The sequence below is a fragment of the Ictidomys tridecemlineatus genome, chromosome 4 (genome assembly GCF_052094955.1).
Source record: "Ictidomys tridecemlineatus isolate mIctTri1 chromosome 4, mIctTri1.hap1, whole genome shotgun sequence".
In the NCBI taxonomy this organism is placed as follows: domain Eukaryota; kingdom Metazoa; phylum Chordata; class Mammalia; order Rodentia; family Sciuridae; genus Ictidomys; species Ictidomys tridecemlineatus.
This window is the reverse complement of record NC_135480.1, coordinates 14,558,140-14,578,552: the sequence shown is the minus strand read 5'-3', so window position 1 is coordinate 14,578,552 and position 20,413 is coordinate 14,558,140. Positions and strand designations below refer to the sequence as shown.

The 20,413-nt window shown below is 41.2% G+C and overlaps 2 protein-coding genes and 1 long non-coding RNA gene across 3 annotated transcripts; 2 read left to right on the top strand and 1 right to left on the bottom strand.

Moving 5' to 3' along the window:
- Positions 1–819: 819 nt before the first annotated feature.
- On the bottom strand, positions 820–7,814 carry Med19 (mediator complex subunit 19). Its single transcript, XM_005331582.4, has 5 exons — positions 7,536–7,814; positions 2,400–2,656; positions 2,137–2,233; positions 1,733–1,827; positions 820–1,548 (listed from the first exon to the last, which is right to left on the bottom strand). The coding sequence occupies exons 1-5, from the start codon at positions 7,750–7,752 to the stop codon at positions 1,480–1,482; spliced, it is 735 nt and encodes a 244-aa protein (XP_005331639.1). The 5' UTR covers positions 7,753–7,814; the 3' UTR covers positions 820–1,479.
- Positions 7,815–8,127: 313 nt separating this feature from the next.
- Tmx2 (thioredoxin related transmembrane protein 2) lies at positions 8,128–20,386 on the top strand. The gene is made up of 8 exons (XM_005331580.4): positions 8,128–8,391; positions 16,845–16,905; positions 17,110–17,223; positions 18,127–18,203; positions 18,434–18,540; positions 18,716–18,781; positions 18,874–19,003; positions 19,530–20,386. Exons 1-8 carry the CDS (start codon positions 8,203–8,205, stop codon positions 19,674–19,676), a joined length of 891 nt encoding a protein of 296 aa, XP_005331637.1. The 5' UTR covers positions 8,128–8,202; the 3' UTR covers positions 19,677–20,386.
- Positions 8,402–16,334, top strand: LOC144377027 (uncharacterized). Its single transcript, XR_013437559.1, has 2 exons — positions 8,402–13,188; positions 16,012–16,334. It is a non-coding gene; the product is annotated as an uncharacterized LOC144377027 (long non-coding RNA).
- Positions 20,387–20,413: the final 27 nt, after the last annotated feature.

Sequence of the window (20,413 nt, the reverse complement as noted above, 5' to 3'; positions counted from 1 at the left end):
TAAGACCCTGCCTCAAAAAGGGGGACTGGGGTTGTGGCTCAGCAGTAGAGTGCTCGCCTAGCACGTGTGAGGCACTGGGTTCAAGCTTCAGCACCACATAAAAATAAATAAAATAAAGGTATTGTGTCTAAATACAATTAAAAAATATTTTAAAAGGGGTGGAGCTGGGGATATGACTCAGTGGTAATGTGCCCCTGGGTTCAATCCCTAGTGCCCACCCCCATCCCCAAAAGAAAACCAAAACCAACCCCCTCTCCCTTTTTGAGGCTCTAGGGATTGAACCAGGGCCTCTCGTATCTTATGCAAGTATTCTACCACTGAGGTACATCCCCAACCATTTTTACAGGGTCTCACTGAATTGCCCAAGCTGGCCTCAAAATCGTGATCCTCCTGCCTTCTAAGAAGCTGGGATTCCAGGCATGTGTCACTGTGCCTGGCTATTTTACAACTTGATGGCTATTTTAGGCTGCCTTTATTGTTGCTATATTAGAAACTTGGAAGTGTTTTCAAAGCAGCCAAATAATTCCAATTCCTAACTAAGGAAAGAAGCAGGTGAAATTATTTTTTAAAAAAGACTAGAAGTGGGCTGAGGTTGTAGGTCAGAGGTAGAGCACTCCCCTTATATTCGGGAGGCACTGGGTTGGATCCTCAGCAACACATAAAAATAAAATATTGTGTCCACTTATAACTAAAAAGTAAATATTTTTAAAAAAAAAAAAGACCAGAAGCATTTGCCTTTCCTCCCAGAGGTTCATTTCAAAAAAATCATAGGCTTCTGACTAAAAACCAATCTTGCTGAAATACACTGGTGATTGTGGATGCCTTTTTAGTTGGCTAATTTATTTCAAAATAAAATAGACCTGGAGCACACTGTTGACCCCCTAATTGGTTCAACTGTTCAGATGGAGCATGAAGATTTATCCAAGCACTTGGTTTATCCTGTTATGTGTTTGCTATGGAAAGTATTAGCAAGCACTGCCTCACTTTTTTCCACTGGGGACCATTTTCCTTGTTTAATTTTCATTGTTTCTCTGCTAACGAGATCATGTAATGACAAGACTCAAGTCCCTTCTGATCTTAGCAATGCTTTTTAAACCCTTACTTTCACAGAAAGGCACTTACCTCTTAACAGGCAGCCACACTTCAGTCAGTTTGATAAATTAAAAAATTTTTTTTTTTTTTTTTTTTTTTTTTTACGAAAAATCCTAACAAACCAAGTCCTGAAATCAGACAAATTGCACAGGAGAGAAAAGAAATAGGAAGCTTCCTGGGAGAGGAAGAGATGTCCATGAGAAAGCCAACAGGGCTGAGCCTTACATGCCCTTCTCTCTTCTAATGTATTATTCTTAATAAAGTACAGCAGGAGCTGGTCTCTGTCCACACTGCTGGATGCTCTCAAAGCAGCATCCCAAGAGCCTGGAAGATAGCTTTTGTTAGCAGATTCAGTACTGCAGGAAAAGCCAGAGTCCAGTGATTCTGTTAACGGAGGCTGCTGCTGCTGCTGGCCTGGGAGCTGCCCATACCTGGATGGTCTGGACTATGTCGGTTCTGAGGGAGACAAAGAAAGGGTAAAAACATTTAGGAACTATCTTGGCCTTGACCAGTGCTATGTAAGAAAAAAAACGTCTTGCGTTTTCAATCTTAGGTCAACTTCAAGCAAAGGATAAAATCTTTAGGACAGGGTGAAATATAAGGAAACTCATTGGGCTGTAGCAACAGGCCTCCACCCTACCTTCTTTTTCTTCTTTTCTTTCTTCTTCCTTTTCCTATCAGGATCCTCTTCTTTTTTCTTTTTCTTCTTTTTGTGATCCGAATCAGATGGTGTTTCTGTAAGGTGACATTAGATGCTTATCACCTCTACAGCTCAAAATCCTCTACTGCTATGAACTCTGAAGGCTACAGCAAAACCTCAAGTCAGGGGCAAATGCTTTTTTCTAAATGGCCAGGAAGAACAAAGTGCTGCTAAAGACCCTCTCCCAAGTCAATGTTTGCCCAAGAGACCCCAGAATATCAGTCATCATCTTCAGGAGATTTAAGAGTCCACACTCTTGTAGGAAACTAACTGGGATTAACTGGAAGGCCAAACCAGATTGAGAAGGTCACATTTTCTTGCTTTTGAATAGAATTGCTTCTTACCTGGGGGGACAGGATCCTGGGTACGGCTCTGTTTGTGTTTGTGTTTATTCTTCTTCTTGGGAGGCTGAATGTGCATCAGACGACACTGCTCGGGCAACTGAAAGAACCAAAGGAAGGGCCAGATGACTAAGAGGAAATGCCCTGCTCCTGTCATCTATTCTGCTTAGTAAATTATGAAGGAACAGACTTGAACAGAAAAGCCACCTCCATGCGTCTTAGGTCTCATCATCATTTGTCTTTCTCCTCCCCAAGAGAGGACTCACCGGGCCAGTATGGAGGCGGAAGCCAGAGAGCATGGTCCCTGTGATAGGATTAAAAGAGCCACCAAGAATAGGTGGCTTCTCAATGAGGGAACGGAGGCTGCTGTTATCATGGGAACCAGGCAGATCAATCATCCCTGGCAAGTCAGGCAGGAAATTACTTAGCTTCTCCTTCACCTTCTTTCCACAGAATTTATTATAGTCATGTTCCAAGTTGTAATGTGTGATCAGATTGGTGCTGCCTGTCAGCTCTGTACTACCTAGACAACACAGAATAATAAGAGATTAGTAATAAAAACAGATTTTTTTGTCATTGACCTAGAGGGAAAGCAAAGGATTATATTTTAACCTAGATAAGGAATCCTAAATGAGAATCACAAAAATTTAAACTGATTTATAAAGCAAGAAACAAAGCAAAAGTAAATTACAGGTTGACCACCCTGAGTCCAAAAACCTAAAATCTGAAATGGCTGGGAAATTGGAAACTTTTTGAACTCCATCATAAGACTTTTTGTTTCAGATTTTGAAGCATTTCAATTTCAGATTTTTGGGTTACAGAGCTCAACTGATAAAATCTATACATTCCAAAATCTGAAAACCTATGAAATCTGAGACACTTCTGGTCCCAAGCATTTTAAATAAGGGGCAGTCAATCTATAATATATAATAAGCACTAAAGACATAGTTGGGCATAGTGGTGTATGCTTGTAATCCTGGCTACTTGGGAAGTGGAGACAAAAGTATCAAGTTTGAGGACAGCCTCAGTAACTCAGACTTGTCTCAAAAAATAAGAAGGAATGGGGATATATTTCAGTGGTAGTGTGCAGAATTTAATCACCAGTACCCACCCCCTCCCCAACATACACAAATAATAATAGTACAGAATGGTAGTAGAAGTGAAGAAAGGGTAAAAATCTAAGCAGGGCATACTGCTCTAGCCCAATGAAGGAGACACTCCTTGAACTAATCTGAACAATAATTCACATGACACTTATGTTTTTATAAGTGCTTTTCATAAAATTTACCAGTGAGACCAGGTGCAGTGGTGCAGGCCTGTAATCCTAGCAGCTTGGGAGGCTGAGGCAAGAGGACCACGAGTTCAAAGCCAGCCTCAGCAACTTAGTGAGGCCCTAAGCAACTCACTAAATTATACATTCAGTCCTTTATTTTTATTTTGAGACAGGCCTTGCTAAGTTGCTGAGGGCCTCACTAATGCTGAGGCTGACCTCAAACTTGTGAGCCTTCTACCTCTGCCTCCTGAACCATTGCCACCACATCCAGTTTTTTTTTTTTTAATAGCAAAAAATATGAATCACCTTCACATTAAAAAAAAAAAAAGATTTGGGGGCTGGGGTTGTGGCTCAGTGGTAGAGTGCTCACCTAGCATGTTTGAGGCGCTGGGTTCAATCCTCAGCACCACATAAACAAACAAATAAATAAATAAAGGTGTTGTGTATGGGGCTGGGGATGTGGCTCAAGCGGTAGTGCGCTCGCCTGGCATGCGTGCAGCCCGGGTTCGATCCTCAGCACCACATACCAACAAAGATGTTATGTCCACCGAGAACTAAAAAAAAAAAAATATTAAAAATTCTCTCTCTCTCTCTCCTCTCTCACTCTCTCTAAAAAAAAAAAAAAAAAAGGTGTTGTGTTCAACTACGAAAAAAAGAAAACTAAAAATATATTTTTCCCACTAGTTATGAGTACCTAACATTTCTACTCTTTTTGTTTTGTTTTGTTTTCTTTTTTTGATATTAAAGATTGAATCCAGGGGTGCTTTACCACTGAGCTGCACCTCCACCTTTTTATTTGAGACAGGGTCTCACTAAATTGCTGAGGCTGGCCTCAAACTTGTGATCCTGCTTCAGCTCCTGTGTTGCTGGGATTACAAGCATACATCACTGCACACATCTCTACTTGTAAAGATGTTACTGTTACCAATATCTTTATTCTTCCTCATGCCAAGTATTAATATTTCACTTAGAAGACAGAATTTTTTTGGGGGGGGGCGGGGTGGGTTCTGGGATTGAATTCACTGGTATTAATCACTGGGCCACATCCCTAGCCTGTTTCTGTATTTTAGAGACAGGGTTTCGCTGAGTTGCTAAGTGCCTTGATAAGTTGCTGAAGGTGGCTTCTAACTTGTGATCCTCCTGCCTCAGCCTTCTGAGCCACAGGGATTACAGGTGTGTGCCACCACTCCTGGCTGACAGAAATGTTTGATTACAAGTGGACAACTAGAATCCTAATTCTGACTGTCTTCCATACCACAGTTCCTCAAATGAAAACATTGAAAAGTTTAAAAATACATGGAAGGCATTATCAATATAAATACTGTATTGCTGATTTTTTTCAAAGAATATAAACTTACTAGAACTTGATGAAGACTGAGTAGCAAGGGCAGAAACATCTAACCTATAACTTCATCTGTAATTATGATCGTCACATGGATACAAATGACAAGTGGCTTGTTTATAATCATTCACTTGGGGAAAACTCAGGTTCTAACTGACTATGAGCCCCCTGAAGACAGAAAGTGTCTTGTTTATTCATGCATTGCTAATGCCCAGCATGGTACACATGTTAACTACTCAATAAATATTAAATGAACAAGGTACTTTTACTCTATGTGTTTGGGTCTTACTCCATACTTTTCCTTCTTGTTATTGCCAAAAATCTCAGAAGAATGGTCTAATTGTAATGGCAAGAGACTTAGTGTCATGGTAAACGTCCTCTAACTCTGGGCACTACCTCCTGCCATTACTGTCTCTTGATTTTTTGCCCTGACAGCTCTCCTCCTTCCAAATGGTTTTACTTAAGGCTCAAGGTGAGAAGGCCCTCACTTTTTCTAAACTTTTTTAATAAGAGTTCAACTTTCTGTTTTTACTATTAGTTCTAAGAAGATAATTTATAAACTTTTATCCCCGGCCCTGACTCACTCAAAAACAAAATCTTGCTCTTCCATCACTTTTTTAGTCAACTCCATGCAGGTGTGATGTTTTTTTCCTTAAAATTCCAAATACTGCCCTCATCACCCATGGCTTCTCTATTTTATGGGTCACTTCTCTTTCACTCATGGGTTCCACCCCAGTACAAGAAAAAAGGGTAGGGGGGACAAGAGAATAAAGAAACTGGTAGACACCAATTACCAATCAAAGGATAGTCAACTTTTTTTTTTTTTTTTTTGGTACCAGGGATTGAACTCGGGGGCACTCGACTACTAAGTCACATCCCCAGCCCTATTTTGTATTTTTATTTAGAGACAGGGTCTCATTGAGTTGCTTAGCACCTCACCATTGCTGAGGCTGGCTTTGAACTCATGATCCTCATGTTTCAGCCTCCAAGCTGCTGGGATTAAAGGCATGTGCCACTGCATCGGGCTGATAGTCAAACAACTTCTTTTTTTTAGTCAAACTTCTTTACACTTCAGTTTTTTAAACTAGAAATGAAGATAAATAATGCCTACCTCAAAGGGCAATTCTAAGTACTAAACAGCATTACATATGTGTGTCTCCCAAGTCATGATATGGTAATAAGACTTGAAATGAACTGAAAGGCATCCTGGAGACTTAACATGTCCAAAATAACTTGTGATTTCTACCATCTAAAACTTATTCTTTCTTCATATTCCAGTCTCAGACTACCATCCACCCCATTCCTCAAGTCAAAATCTTAAATTATCAATTCCTCCCTTTGCTTCACTTCTATATGTGATTCTTCATTCCTGTCAGCTCTACCTCTAACATGTATCCTGTATCCATTCACTTTTCCTGAACTACTGAATGGTAGCTTCTGACTGATTAATCCAATTTTTGTTGTTCATGGAGCTGTTTGGGTAATTAAAAATAAATGATTGGGCTGGGGATGTGGCTCAAGCGGTAGCGTGCTCGCCTGGCATGCATGCGGCCAGAGTTCGATACTCAGCACCATATACAAAGATGTATATGTGTCCGCCGAAAACTAAAAAAATAAACATTAAAGAAATTCTCTTTAAATAAAATAAAATAAATGATCATGTCACCCCATGTTGGCTTCTCTTATAACTTAAAATCTAAATGCCTTCTAAAGGCCTCTGCCCAGCTTTTCCTCTTCACCCTGCCCTTGTTCACTTCACTGGCGTCCAGTGGGTCTTCTGTCCCTCGGAGATTCCAAGCATTTTCTTACATTAGGACTAGCTTATCTAATTTTGTGTATACCTAGAAGTATCTCTCCTTCTGTACATAGTAGCAGGATCTTTGTCTATGCTCAATTTTAGCTCAAATGCTATTTACTCAGAGAGAATGCTATGATCATTTCAGCTAAAATAGTTCTGCCCTCAATTATTTATGTCTGTTCCTCATACAGGCGAGCGGCTACTGCTTGAGCCACATCCCCAGCCCAATCATTTATTTTTAATTACCCAAACAGCTCCATGAACAACAAAAATTGGGTTAATCAGTCAGAAGCTACCCTTCAGTAGTTCAGGAAAAGTGAATGGATACAGGATACATGTTTATATTTCATCTCTTTTGCTGACATGTAATCTTCAAAAAGGCAAGGATCTTATCAATCTTATTCACACTGTATCTCCAGTGTTTAGAATAGTGCTTGATAAATAGTGCTTAACAAAATAATTTTTGTATTCTTGTGGTACTGTCACTTGAATCTAGAACCTTATGGATGCTAGGCAAGTGCTCTCTCACTTAGCCACATCCCCAGTCCCCCAAATAAGTTTTTGAATGGAAGAATTTGGTTCAGTTCTAGTACCCTCTTTTAGTAGATGGATTGTTGAACTTCTGGGAAGGCAGGCAACTTGCTTCAAACAAAATTTGTGTCCCACATAAACTAAAACCTTAGGTCCCCAGAGAAGTTAAATCTGGCTTCTAAAGTTCCAACTTTTTTTTTTCCTAGACCGCCACAAGTCAGTGACAGAGCCTGGCTTTAGCACGAAAAACAGTGCAGAGATGCATGGCCACTCGCCCCCAATCAATGCCATAAATTCAAGCTATTCCTTTGTGAATCCTAACAGCCTTTCCGACTTTGAGCTGCACATCTGGCCAAGCTTTGCCTAGGTTACTTCGCACCGCAGAGAAACACATAGCCACGCCCATTACCTCCTATGTATGATCTGATTGGCTGACTTCGGCCAGGCCTAGTACTCACCTGGCAGTTCCCTCATTAGGTAAAAGGGGCCACAACCAGCCGCTGACTTGTCTGCACCCGAAGGGGCGGTGGCCGCGGATGAAGGCGGGGCTGTGCCGGGTCCCCCGCCCGGAGGAGGTGGAGGTGGAGGTGGAGGTTTTCCTGGTCCGAAGCCGAGTGCAGTTGGAGGCGGTGGTGGGTCAGCTTGAGCTCCGAATAGCGCCGTGAAATTCTCCATCGTCCCCACAGCCGCGGCGCTGCCTTGGTGTCTGTGGCGTTAGTGATATTCATTGGACAATCATTTCACCGGGTACCGCCCTCTTCCTTTAGGAGCCTCCTATCATTGGATATTGCAAGCCACGCCCACCTCATTTCGGCAACTACTTCCGTCGCTCTACGAAAACGTTCAGGAAGTGCTGTCTAACTTTCTTAAATTCTTCTCTGATACCTCGACTCACCACAGTCGCATACCAATAAGATGACCTAGATTAAAAAAACGACAGCTGTATTGGCCAATAAAGTATGAATCCTCTTTTCAGGTCTGACCTGCCTCAACATCCAATCAGAGATCTACTTCCGGGCCCAGAGGCGGTGCACCTTGAGACTTGGTCCAATAGAAGTCTCAGTGGTGCTCGGGAGGCTCAACTACAGACGGCAGAGAGCGGCGGGTGCAGCTAGGGCCGGAAAGATGGCGGTCCTGGCACCTTTATTTGCTCTCTTGTATTCGGTGCCGAGGCTTTCACGATGGCTGGCTCGACCTTACTGCCTGCTGTCTGCTCTGCTGTCTGCCGCCTTCCTACTTGTGAGAAAACTGCCGCCGCTCTGTCACGGTTTGCCCACCCAACGCGAAGACGGTAATCCGTGTGATTTTGACTGGGTGAGCGCCCCCTGTCTCAGTAGCGCACGACCTTGACTGTCCATGCCCTGCCAGGTGCACCTGGGAGCCTCAGGGTTCACCTTTCTGAGAACGCTTGAGTGTTTGAGCCTGCAGCAGGCTTATAGACCGAAGGGTGTAGATCCCGGGTCGTCATCGAGTCTCAGCCTGTGTGTTTAAGATGGGGAAATGGGGCCGGCTAGTTATAGCCCCTGCACAGCAGCATCCCAGTATTCTCTTACACTTGGATGTATGCTTAGCGTTGTACCATTCATTTAGTCAACAGCCTTACCCAAACTCTACACATGTGTAGGTTTTTACACTGCTGCTTGTTGTGTAAAGCCCTCTGAGGAGCCAGTAGTACAAGGCGAGCAGTAGTATTTCCGTTTTTTAAAATTTTATTTTTGCGGTCCTGGAGATGGAACCCAGGGCCTCTTGCAGAACCAGAAAGTGCTATACCACTGAGCGGCATCCCAGTCCTCCATTGATCTCATCATGGTTAGGCGACTTCTCAAGGTCACAGAACTGCTGATATCCTGAGAAACTACTCTGATGGTCACAATACTGCACACTTGATAAGCCATTTCTAAATTCGATAAACTTTTGCAGAGTGAACACTCTGTGTTAAGCACTGTGCACGATCCCAAGGATGCAAAATTGAAAAGAATTTGGGTTGGGGATATACCTCAGTTGGTAGAATGCTTGCCTTGCATGCACAAGGCCCTGGGTTCAATCCCCAGCACCGCATGCACACACACAAAATTGAAAAGGATTTGAGATCTATTGTGAAGAAATCTATTCTAAGCCCCTTGCTGTGCTTTCTAGGTGGGAGTGGAGGCACCTCTTTTAAAAAATGTGAGCCAGGGGCTGGGGATGTGACTCTAGCGGTAGCGAGCTCGCCTGGCATGCGTGCGGCCAGGGTTCGCTCCTCAGCACCACATACCAACAAAGATGCTGTGTCCGCCAAAAACTAAAAAACAAATATTAAAAAAATTTTCTCTCTCTCTCTCTCTCCTCTCTCTCTCTTAAAAAAAAAAAAAAAATGTGAGCCAGGCTCCTGTGGCCCACCCTGTAATCCCAGTTGCTCAGAAGGCTGAGACAGGAGGATTGTGAGTTCAAAGCCAGCCTCAGCAAAAGCGAGTCTCAAGCAACTCAGTGAGATCTTGTCTGGAAATAAAATACAAAATAGGGCTGGGGATGTGGCTCACTTGAAGCTGTATCTCATGCTAAAGAGCTGTACCTGTAGAATTTCTGTCTTTTTCCCCCCCCAGCTCCAAAAGTGAATCTTGACTTTCACCAGAACCCGTTTTCTTATTTTCTTTCCCCCTCCCTTGTTTATTCTTCAGGTTTTTCTTGACAGAATTATTGGTTGGAATTGATTTCAAAAGATCATGTGATTTCAAAAAGATCCTTTTTAAAATATGATGTTTTATGTACATTAAAGATAATGGGTTTCAATAAACTCAAAAGGGTATATGGATAGTAATAAGGATTTTAATAAATGTAGGAGACCTTTTTTAAAAAAATATTTTTTAGTTTTGTAGATGGACAGAATACCTTTATTTCTTCTTTTTTTTTTTTTTTTTTTTTTTAGAGAGAGAATTTTTAATATTTATTTTTTAGTTCTCGATGGACTCGATGGACACAACATCTTTGTTTGTATGTGGTGCTGAGGATCAAACCCGGGCTGCACCCAGCCCTACCGCCTGAGCCCCATCCCCCACCCCATCTTATTATTCTTGATAGCCAGTTTTTGTTTTCATGGAAGAGTCCTAGTTTACTAATTCAACTTGGTGATTGGGAAGTTAGGAAATGAAGGTAAACTCCAAAGTTTTAGTTGTTAAACGTATTTAAAACATTTCTATTTTATTAAACAAAAGGGAAAAATAAAAATCAAGCCTTTATTTTTTTTTCTGTATATACTTACTGTCTTTCATGGTAATCAAAAGATTTGATAAAGGAATAATGATTTCTTTTTCTTTTTTTTTTTTTTTGGTCTTGAATGTCAAACCAAGGGCCTTGCCCAGGCACTCTACTACTGAACCATACCCTCAGCCCCATGTTCATTTCTTAATAGAAGAATTTGAGCTAATAAGTACAGAGGAATGACAGAATTTAAAAGTCATTATTTAGGCCTTTAATAAAATCAGAGATCTTAATGATCATTTGTGGATGCTGAAACCATCAGATGAAATGTTAATGTGTCTCTTGGAGTGCTGTAGGAGGAAGACTATCTAACACTACTTATGGTGTATATTTTTGCCAAAAGATTTAAATTTCATTGAATTCAAATCTCTAAAGCTCATTACCACTTTACAATAAATATGGGAAATATAAGGTCATCATTAAAACACATACTGTGAGTATCAAGCTGATAAATCTAGAAAACTGGGCAAGTCAACAGTACCAATGACTCATTATCTTCAGTTCATCCTGGGTGTGGTGGCACATGTCTGTAATCCCACCAACTGAAGAGGCTGAGCCTGGAGGATTTCAAGTTTGAGGTCAGCCTGGGCAAACTTAGTGAAACCCTGTCTCAAAATTAAAAGGGTTAGGGATGTACCTCAGTGGTAGAGCACCCCTGGGTTCAATCCCCAGTATGGAGAAGAAAAAAATTTTTTTTTCAATGGATATATAACCTGAGATTAAAAAAAAAAAAGGGAGAGCTCGTATCCATTAAAAATTAAAGAAAATGGGGCTGGGGATATAGCTCAGTTGGTAGAATGTTTGCCTTGCATGTACAGTCCCTGGGTTCAGTTCCCCAGCACCCGCCCCCCTCAAAAAAAAAAATTTAAAGAAGCCCATCAATGCTGGGGATGTGGCTCAAGCGGTAGCGTGCTCGCCTGGCATGCGTGCGGCCCAGGTTCAATCCTCAGCACCACATACCAACAAAGATGTTGTGTCCGCCGAGAACTAAAAAAAAATAAATATTAAAAATTCTCTCTCTCTCTCTCTCTCTCTCTCCTCTCTCTTTAAAAAAAAAAAAAAAAAAGAAGCCCATCAAGAGTGGTACATACCTGTAATCCCAGCAGTTTGGGAGGCTAAGGTTTGTAATTAAGCATGGTTTCAGGAATCCCACTGAGGGTTATTAGAATGTTTCCCCTGTGAATAAAGGGGGACTACACACAATAACATTTTTACACACAATAACATTTTGAAACGGGATCATTTGAATAAAGACAATTGGGAATTATTGTGTTGGGTATGTATGTGATATATGAAAAACAAAACTCAGCTTTTACTACTATACTCTAGCAACGCAGAACTTTTTTTTTTGTTTGTTTCGTTTGTTTGTTATTTGTTTAAGTCCTGGGGATCAAACCCAGGGCCTTATGTATGTTGGGAAAGCACTCTACCACTATATCTCTAGCCCCACAGGATATTTCTTTGATTTCTGGTTTAGGAAATAAATATTATTTGGGGATTTCTTCTTATTAAACCAATCATTTTTTTCTTTTTAAAATATTTTTGGTTGTAAATAGACATGATATCTTTACTTTTTAAGTGGTGCTAAGACTTGAACCCAGTGCTTCACATGTGCTAGGCAAGTGCTTTACCACTGAGCCCCAGCCCATAACCAATCATTTCTGTAACAGATATCATCTGGATGTGTTCTAATTCAATTTTATTCTGATATCATCTACGTAGAGATAGAGTCAGATCCCCACGGGTTGAGGGCTTCTTCCTATAAGACTACTTCTATTTCAGATGCCATTAAGAAGCAATAGGGAGCTGGGGTCCTAGTGCAGTGATAGAGTGCTTGCCTATTGTATGTGAGGCACTGGATTTGATTCTCAGCATCACATATAAATAAATAAAGATCCATTGACAACTAAAAAATATTAAAAACAAAACAAAACCACAAGCAATAGGTTGTCACCTATACTTTTGACTAATAGCTATAAAAAGGGGTTCCCAGTATGCACTTTTTAGATTTGACTAATTTGCTAGAGCTCACAGGGAAACGTTTTACTTATATTTACTGGCATACTAATAAAGGATATTACAGAGGCTGTAGATGTAGAGATGCATAGGGTGTGGTTTTTTGAGAAGGCGTAAGCAGCCTCCTCAAGGAACCTCATGTGTTTAGCCCTTTAGAAGCTCCCCCATTTTTCCAGTTTTTATGGAAGCCTTACAATGTAGGTAATGATTGGTTAAATATTGGGCATTGGTGATCAACTTCAGCCCCTTTCTGGAGGTTAGAGGGTAAGACTGAAAGTTCCAACATTAATCATGGCTTGGTCTTTCTTGTGACCAGCCTTTGTCCTCATTAGCACATAAGTTATTTAGCCTTCCATCACTATGAGATAATCTTAAAGAGGTAATCAGTTATGAATACCTGAGATAATTAACTTATAAAGAGAAAAGGTTGATTTTGTTTCATTTATTTTGTGGTTTCATCTGTGGTTAGTCTGATTGCTCGTAGGCTTGTGGCCAGGCAGTGTGGGGAGCCATCCTCACACGTGACTGGGCAACTCCCGGATTGGGTGTGAGCCTCTCTGGCTAAACTGTGTCGTAGCTTTCCCGGCCCTCTCCTGGTGCGAGAGCCTGTCCGTGTGGGGGTGTGACTGACCACTGACTCGGAGGCCAATCACTGACCCTGACCTTGGAGTGCTGCCCCCCTCAAACTTCATTGGATGGAATTCTCCCCTGAATTTCTTGTTCTCCAATAAAAGGCCACTCCCTGGCGTGTTCCCTCTCTTTGTCTCCTGCTAGCCCTGAATAAGCCTTGCTGCCCTACCGGGTGGTTCGAGGTGACAACCAGAGGGGGAGCCGTCTCGGACCTGGTCATAGAAAAAGGTAATTGAGTCTGTGTGTTTATTTTGATCTTACTAGCTAACTTTTATGCCAAGAACCTCTTTAATGAAACCAGTGCGCTGGTCGCATGGTGGAAAGGCAGCACATCATGGCAGGAGCATATGGTGGAGCAAAACCACTCACCTCGTGATCAGGAAGCAGAGAGAGCAAGGGGACCCAGGGTCCTACAGTCCCCTTCAGGTGTACACCCCCAATGGCCTAAAAGCCTCTCAGTAGGATTACCTCCTCCTTGTAGCATCACCTTGGGAACAAACCATTAACACATGGACCTTTGGGGGATATTAAAGATCAAAAACTATAGGGTATAGGGTTGTGCATGCCTATAGTCCCAGCTATTTGGGAGGATAAAGTAGGAGGATCTTGAGCCCTGGAGTTTGAGACTAGCCTGGTAACAGTGAGACCTTGTCTCAAAATAAATTTTTTTAAAAGATGCAAACTACAGCTGGGTGTGGTAATGTATTTCTTTAATTCCAGTGACTCGGGAGGCTGAGATAGGAGGATTAGAACTTTGAGGCCAGCCTCAGCAGCTTAGCAGGACTACATCTCAAAAAATAAAAAAGGCCTGGGAGATGTAGTTCAAGTCCTAGTACCAAAAAAAGAATCCAACTGTTGAAACACATAAAAGACACTTGTTCCTCCAGAGATTTCAAGCATTTTAGGAACTATATGTCAAGAAACAAGATGAAGACCAAATATATATATTTCATATTATTATAGTATAGTTATGGTACTGTGTTGTGGTTAAAAATTAGAAAAAAGTGAGGCGGGAATGTAGCTTAGTGATAAGAGTCTCACCTAGCATGTGAGAGACCCTGAGTTTGATCCCCAGCACTGCAAAAACAAACAAAAGTGTCCTTATGTGTAAGAGATACACACTAAAGTTTCACACATGAAATGAGGTAATTGGAATTTGCTTCAAGTTTTTTCCATCATAAAAAGTGGGTAGCATAGACATATGAAATACCACATTTTCAAAATGTTGGTTACTGTTTTAGCTGGGTAGTAGGGGTTAATTAAAGTATCCTCTCAGGCTGCCAGTATAGCTCAGGAAAGAACATGAGCTTGGCATCACAGGTCCTGAACTTTAATCCTCAGCACTCCTCTCCCCCACAAAAAAATATCCTCCCTACTTTTGTGTATGTTTGAAATTTTACTTAATGAAAATTTTGTTTTGTTTTGGAAGAGCCGTGAAAAGATTTAAAAACTGTGAACAGAGATGTACAAAGAGGCCTGTGCTTCATCTAGTCATTCTGGAACCCATTCTCCTTCCATCTTCTTCCTATAGTCTTTTCTCTCTTTCTTTTTTTGGTACTGGGGACTGAACTCAGGGGCACTCAACCACTGAGCCACATCCCTAGTCCTATTTTGTATTTTATTTAGAGACAGGGTCTCACTGAGTTGCTTAGCACCTTGCCATTGCTGAAGCTGGCTTTGAACTTGCGATCTTCCTGACTCAGCCTCCCGAGCCACTGGGATTACAGGTGTGCACCACCATGCCCGACCTATAGCTGTCTCTTATCTTAGTACCATGGAACTAGTGGATGAAGAAAAAAAACTGGAATGCAAGGCACACTCTTTTTTTTTAACTGTCTGAGTACAGAAGTGGCAAATCATTTCCACTCAGTAATACAGCACTACCAAGATGCAAGGTGATTGGGAGAGAGTCTAGTTGCTGATGCCTAGGGGAAAAAGGAAATAAAGTTTGGAGTACTCATTACCAGTCCATCTTTTAGAATGCTCCTTTTTTGGTTCTGTATTTGTATTTGGTCTTCTGATTGACCATAGTTCTTCTCTCTTTTTGTTTTTTTGGTACTGGGAAGTGAATCCAGGGGCACTTAACCACTGAGGCCACATCCCCAGCTCATTTTTATTTTTTGAGACAGGGTCTCACTAAGTTGCTGAGGCTGGCTTTGAACTTGCCATCCTCTTGCTTCAACATGCTGAGCCACTGGATTATAGGCGTGTGCCACTGTGCCTGGCCTCTTTCATTTATTTATTTGAGAGAGGGAGAGAGAGAGAAAGTGTGTGTGAGGGGTGTGTGTGTGTGTGTGTGTGTGTGTGTGTGTGTGTGTGTGTGTTGCTCGGAATTGAACCCAGGACTTTGCATGTGCTAAGCCTGTGATCTTCCCACTGAGCTACATTCTCAATCCTTAAATCCTAATTCAGACCCACCCAATTTCATTCATGAAAACCCTAATATTTGCTTCAGGTATAATATTTACTATAGTCTGTCATAATCCCGCATTCCCATTTTACATGTCCATATCTAAATTCAATTAGTTACTTTTCTTTTTGGTACTGGGGATTGACCCAGGTGTGCTTAACAAAAGCACATATCTCCAGCCTTTTTTATGTTTTATTTTGAGAAAGTGTCTCACTAAGTTGCTTAGGGCCTCACTAAATTTCTGAGGCTGGCTTGGAACTTTGAATCCTCCTGTCTTAGACTCCCAAGTGACTGGCATTATAGGCGTGTGCCGCCATACCCAGCAATTAATTACTTGCTTTTGGAGATTGAAGCTGAAAGCCTAGGTTCCTGACCCCCAGCTGTAAATCTCAGTTGATTTTTTTTCTGAAATGACCAGTTGGCTCTGTTGTTAGTATAAAAAAAGGATATGGAAGGCCTTAGACCATCTAATCTACAGTCTTTTCCCCCCACCATGCTTTTTCTTTTATTCTCATTCATGTTATCCCAGAGAGCCATATTTAGTGAACTAGTCCTGCATTCCCTCCTATACTCTTTGAAATTATCTTGTTTGTGTCTTTGTTATGTTTCTTCTCTATCTCACATGGATGCTAAAATTCTAGAAGAAAGAACTGAAGCCAGGTGGTGCAAATCCCAACAGCTCAGGAGGCTGAGACAGGAGGATCACAAATTCAGAATTAGCAACGGCAAGGTGCTAAGCAACTTAGACCCTTTCTCTAAATAAAAAATACTGAATAGGGCTGTGGATGTGGCTTAGTGATTGAGTGCTCCTGAGTTCAATCCTAGTACCAAAAAAATAAAGAACTGTAAGCCAAAGGTATTGAAAAGGGCTCTGCAGCTCCCCTTTAGTTCTCCAGTTTCATCAAAAGTACAAGGATTATTACTGCAGATGTTGAGTGGAGAGCAACAATTGAATTTGAGCAAAGCCAAACAAGTAGAACAGATATTTTACTAATAGAATATTATCAAAAAGCTGAGATGAAAAGTGGAGAGGTAGTGGGGGAAGTGTTGGGGAGTAATATCGGTCAAAAATGTGGAAGAAAAAAACAAAAAGAAAGCTTTCCTAGAAAGCTATTTTTTTATACTGAGTTGATTGTAATAATATCTTGGGGATATATCACACTTTATACAACCCTTTCATATCCATTATCTTATTTAATTCTCCCATTAGCACTTTGAAATAGATAATGGTCAGTCAGGAAAGCCAAAGTTTAGGGATTAAGTGATTTGCTGAAATTCACCAGCCAGTTTGTGGTAGGAGTAGAACCTAAACATAGCTTTTCTGACTGTTGCTTTCCCCACTACTACTTAGTGAACTGCAGTTATATCTTTGTTATCATTCTCAGTCTGGATCTCTGTTGGTTTTTCTAACACATTTGATCCTCCTTCATCAATTCTTTTTACTGAATTCCTTGTCATTTTGCTTCTGTTCCAGAGAGAAGTGGAGATCCTGATGTTTCTCAGTGCTATTGTGATGATGAAGAACCGCAGATCTAGTAAGTTCAGCCTGCTTCTAAGTCTCAGGATCAGGCCTGATACCCCTGGAGTTGCTTTTTTCATGTTATGAGAGGGGCACTATTTAGGGCATTTGTTCTTCTTCCCTCTTCCATTTCAAAAATACCCCAAGAAGATGGAAAAAGAATGGGATATGGGATATAGGAGTATACAGCCCAGCCTGACTTGTGACATCTCTGTTTCAGTCACCGTGGAGCAACATGTAGGCAACATCTTCATGTTTAGTAAAGTGGCCAACACAATTCTTTTTTTTCGCCTGGATATTCGCATGGGCCTGCTTTATATCACACTCTGCATAGGTGAGGCAATTACCTTTTTAAAATTCTTCATAAGACTATGTTAATAAAGACTTGATTTAGGGGCTGGGGTTGGGGCTCAGTGGCAGAGCTCTTGCGTAGCATGTGTGAGGCACTGGGTTCAATCCTCAGCACCACATATAAGTAAATAAAAAATAAAGTTAAATCAACAACTAAAAAGTATTTAACAACAACAACAAAAAAAAAGACTTGATTTAACTGGGTGTGGTGGTACACACCTGTAATCCCAGTGGCTCAGTAGGCTGAGGCAGGAGGATCACAGGTTTGAAGCCAGTCTCAGCAATTTAACAAGACTGTAAGCCACCTAGTGAGACCCTGTCTCAAAAATTTTATTAAAAAAGGGTTAGGGATGCGGCTCAGTGGTTAAGTGTCCCTGCCATCAAAAACATAAAGACTTGATTTGAGGAAACAAATTTCATTCCCAAATAGTTATGTGTGTAACCTAGATGGAAAGAAAATAATACTGGGCATAGTGGCACACACTGTAATCCCAGCAGCGTGGGAATCTGAGGCAGGGGATTTGCTTGTTGAAAGCTAGCCTTAGCAACTTAATGAGGTGCTAAGCAACCTCGTTATTTAAGACCTTGTCTCTAAATAAAATACAAAAAAAGGACTGGGGATGTGGCTTAGTAGTTAAGTGGCCCTAGGTTCAATCCCCAGTACCAAAAAAAAGGAAAAAAAAAAAAAAAAAAACCAAAAAACCAAAACTGCAGAGACTGTACTTTAGAGGAAGGAAATGTATTTTTGGTCTACATATATTTTTGGTCTACATATATCTACAAGTATGTATTCTTTGGTGGCTGAAATCCTTGAGTTGGTTGGAGATAAGTCCTGTGTGCAAAGCCTTGTATGTTTTTTACTGGATATCTTTTTTCCTGTGTTCAGTGTTCCTGATGACCTGCAAACCTCCTCTGTATATGGGCCCTGAGTATATCAAGTACTTCAGTGATAAAACTATTGATGTGAGTATTCTTCCTCCTCTGATTCTTGGGTACTTGGTAGATGGTTTTGTAATTATGTTCTCAGTTCACTAGGAGGAATAACAGTGCTTTAAAATGAAAGTCAGGAGCATTTGTGATTCATTATGAGAGTCAGGAAGAGGGAAGTCGGGATGAGGAATTAGGCACTAAGGTCTGACTCCTCCCAGATTCTTACATGATCCAGTTCACTATTTCTTCCCTTTGTGTGGCAGGAGGAACTGGAGCGGGACAAGAGGGTCACTTGGATTGTGGAGTTCTTTGCCAATTGGTCTAATGACTGCCAATCGTTTGCTCCTATCTATGCTGACCTCTCCCTCAAGTAAGTTAGTGCAAAGGGAGGGATAATGGAAACTGAGATGCAGTACCTTCCTTCTTATTTTTGGCCTTGACTTTTATGCTTTCCAGCCAAAGTCATTACCCCCTTTTCTCCTCAAATATCTTTATTTTCACTTTTTAAAATGTTTCCAATATATTAAATAATATGTTCTTCTCAGGTACAACTGTACAGGGCTAAATTTTGGGAAGGTGGATGTTGGACGCTACACTGATGTTAGTACCAGGTATGTAAAGATTAGAGCTAAGAATCTTAGCAAGGAATTACTTTGAGCAATATATAGAGATACATTCACAGACTCCTTTCTGGGCCCTGTAGGTACAAAGTGAGTATATCACCCCTCACCAAGCAACTCCCTACCCTGATCCTGTTCCAAGGTGGCAAGGAGGTAATGCGGCGGCCACAGATTGACAAGAAAGGACGAGCTGTCTCTTGGACCTTCTCTGAGGTATTTGAAGGAATAGGCATTGCAAACGGGTACATATCAGTGGATGAGTTCTGAAACCCAACCTGGATTTGATTTCCAGTGTCTACCACTTGTCCACTAGTTTTGGGGGATATAGACTAGATTCTAGGCCTTATTTTAGTTCACTCACCAAATTTACATTGTATGCCAGACTGCTAGTACAGGGAACAATGATGAGTGAAGACTTAGTCTCTAAGGCGCCTATAGTATATAGGCATTTAGGCTTCTCATCTGCAAATTGCAGATCCATCTGGCTTACAAGGTTATTTTACAGACTACATGTAGATAGTATCATTTATTCTTGGCACAGTGATTGACACATAATGAATACTTAAGTATTAATTGACTTTTCTGGGTACTTAAAAAAAAGAGGAAAGTTAAATTAGGGTAGATTTGTATCCTTTCCTTTCTCCCTTCTTTCCTACTCTGTGTCTAAATACTTCTTACTTTTAGGTTCTGAACTTTACCTTCCAAACCAAATCCTGATGTGTGCATCTCTTTTGTGCAGGAGAATGTAATTCGTGAATTTAACTTGAATGAACTATATCAACGGGCTAAGAAGATATCAAAGACTGGAGACAGTATCCCGGAGGAGCAGAGTGTGGCCCCCGTCCCCACCACAGTGCCAGATGGGGAAAGCAAGAAGGATAAATAAGATTCCTGCCTCATTTTTGCTCCCTCTTCTGTCAATTCCAGGCATCTTTGAGGCCCTGCTCCAGTGTAACCATATGCTCTGCCTGAGGCTGCTGCCTCTTGTTTTCCCTGTTTGGCTGTTGCAGGGTAGGCAGGATGCTGCTTCTGATTTTAAAGAAGCAGGCATAGAATTGTCAGGTACCCTAGAGGAAGGCCTGCCTTGCTGTGGCCAACTGTTTCCTTAAGGGAGAGATCTCATATGATGGGGGAGGAAATGGTTTCCCTCCAAGGTTGGGTCAGTGTGTAAACTGCTGTTCTTCCTTAGACATCAGCAGTCTGTGGTTTCCTTATTCCTCTTAGTGGCTCTGCACAGCCTAGACTAGATCAAACCTGTTACTTACCTGAGTATAGAACACTAAGAATTTTTCCTCAAGGACCCTTGCTTTCCTTAGGCCCTTCTGGCTTGGTCTATGGCATTCATTAAAAAATACAAGCCTAAATTTGTTACTGGTCCCAAGGAGAAACCTTTTACCACAGAGTTTTCATCATTGAAAACAGTATTGAATTATCCTATTTTGTAGGGATCCAGAGGAAAAGGAATAAAAGCTTGAGACTTTCCTTTGTGTGTTGGGACCTGGAGGAGAAAGCCTGGACTGTCCTTTTCTCCTACCTAGTCCCCACACCTAACCAACAGTTTCTATAATAAAAGAGACTGGGATTTCTTTTGATTAATCTTTTGTGTGTTTCTCTTGTGTTGGA

Excerpts from the sequence above, each read along its gene's own strand:
- Med19 (XM_005331582.4), bottom strand. The coding sequence starts at position 7,752 with ATGGAGAATTTCACGGCGCTATTCGGAGCTCAAGCTGACCCACCACCG. Across the intron at positions 2,657-7,535 it reads CCTAATGAGGGAACTGCCAG|GTAGTACAGAGCTGACAGGC; the intron begins GTGAGTACTAGG and ends TGTGTTGTCTAG. Across the intron at positions 1,828-2,136 it reads CCAGGATCCTGTCCCCCCAG|AAACACCATCTGATTCGGAT; the intron begins GTAAGAAGCAAT and ends GTCACCTTACAG.
- Tmx2 (XM_005331580.4), top strand. The coding sequence starts at position 8,203 with ATGGCGGTCCTGGCACCTTTATTTGCTCTCTTGTATTCGGTGCCGAGG. Across the intron at positions 16,906-17,109 it reads GATGAAGAACCGCAGATCTA|TCACCGTGGAGCAACATGTA; the intron begins GTAAGTTCAGCC and ends TCTCTGTTTCAG. Across the intron at positions 18,541-18,715 it reads TATGCTGACCTCTCCCTCAA|GTACAACTGTACAGGGCTAA; the intron begins GTAAGTTAGTGC and ends TGTTCTTCTCAG.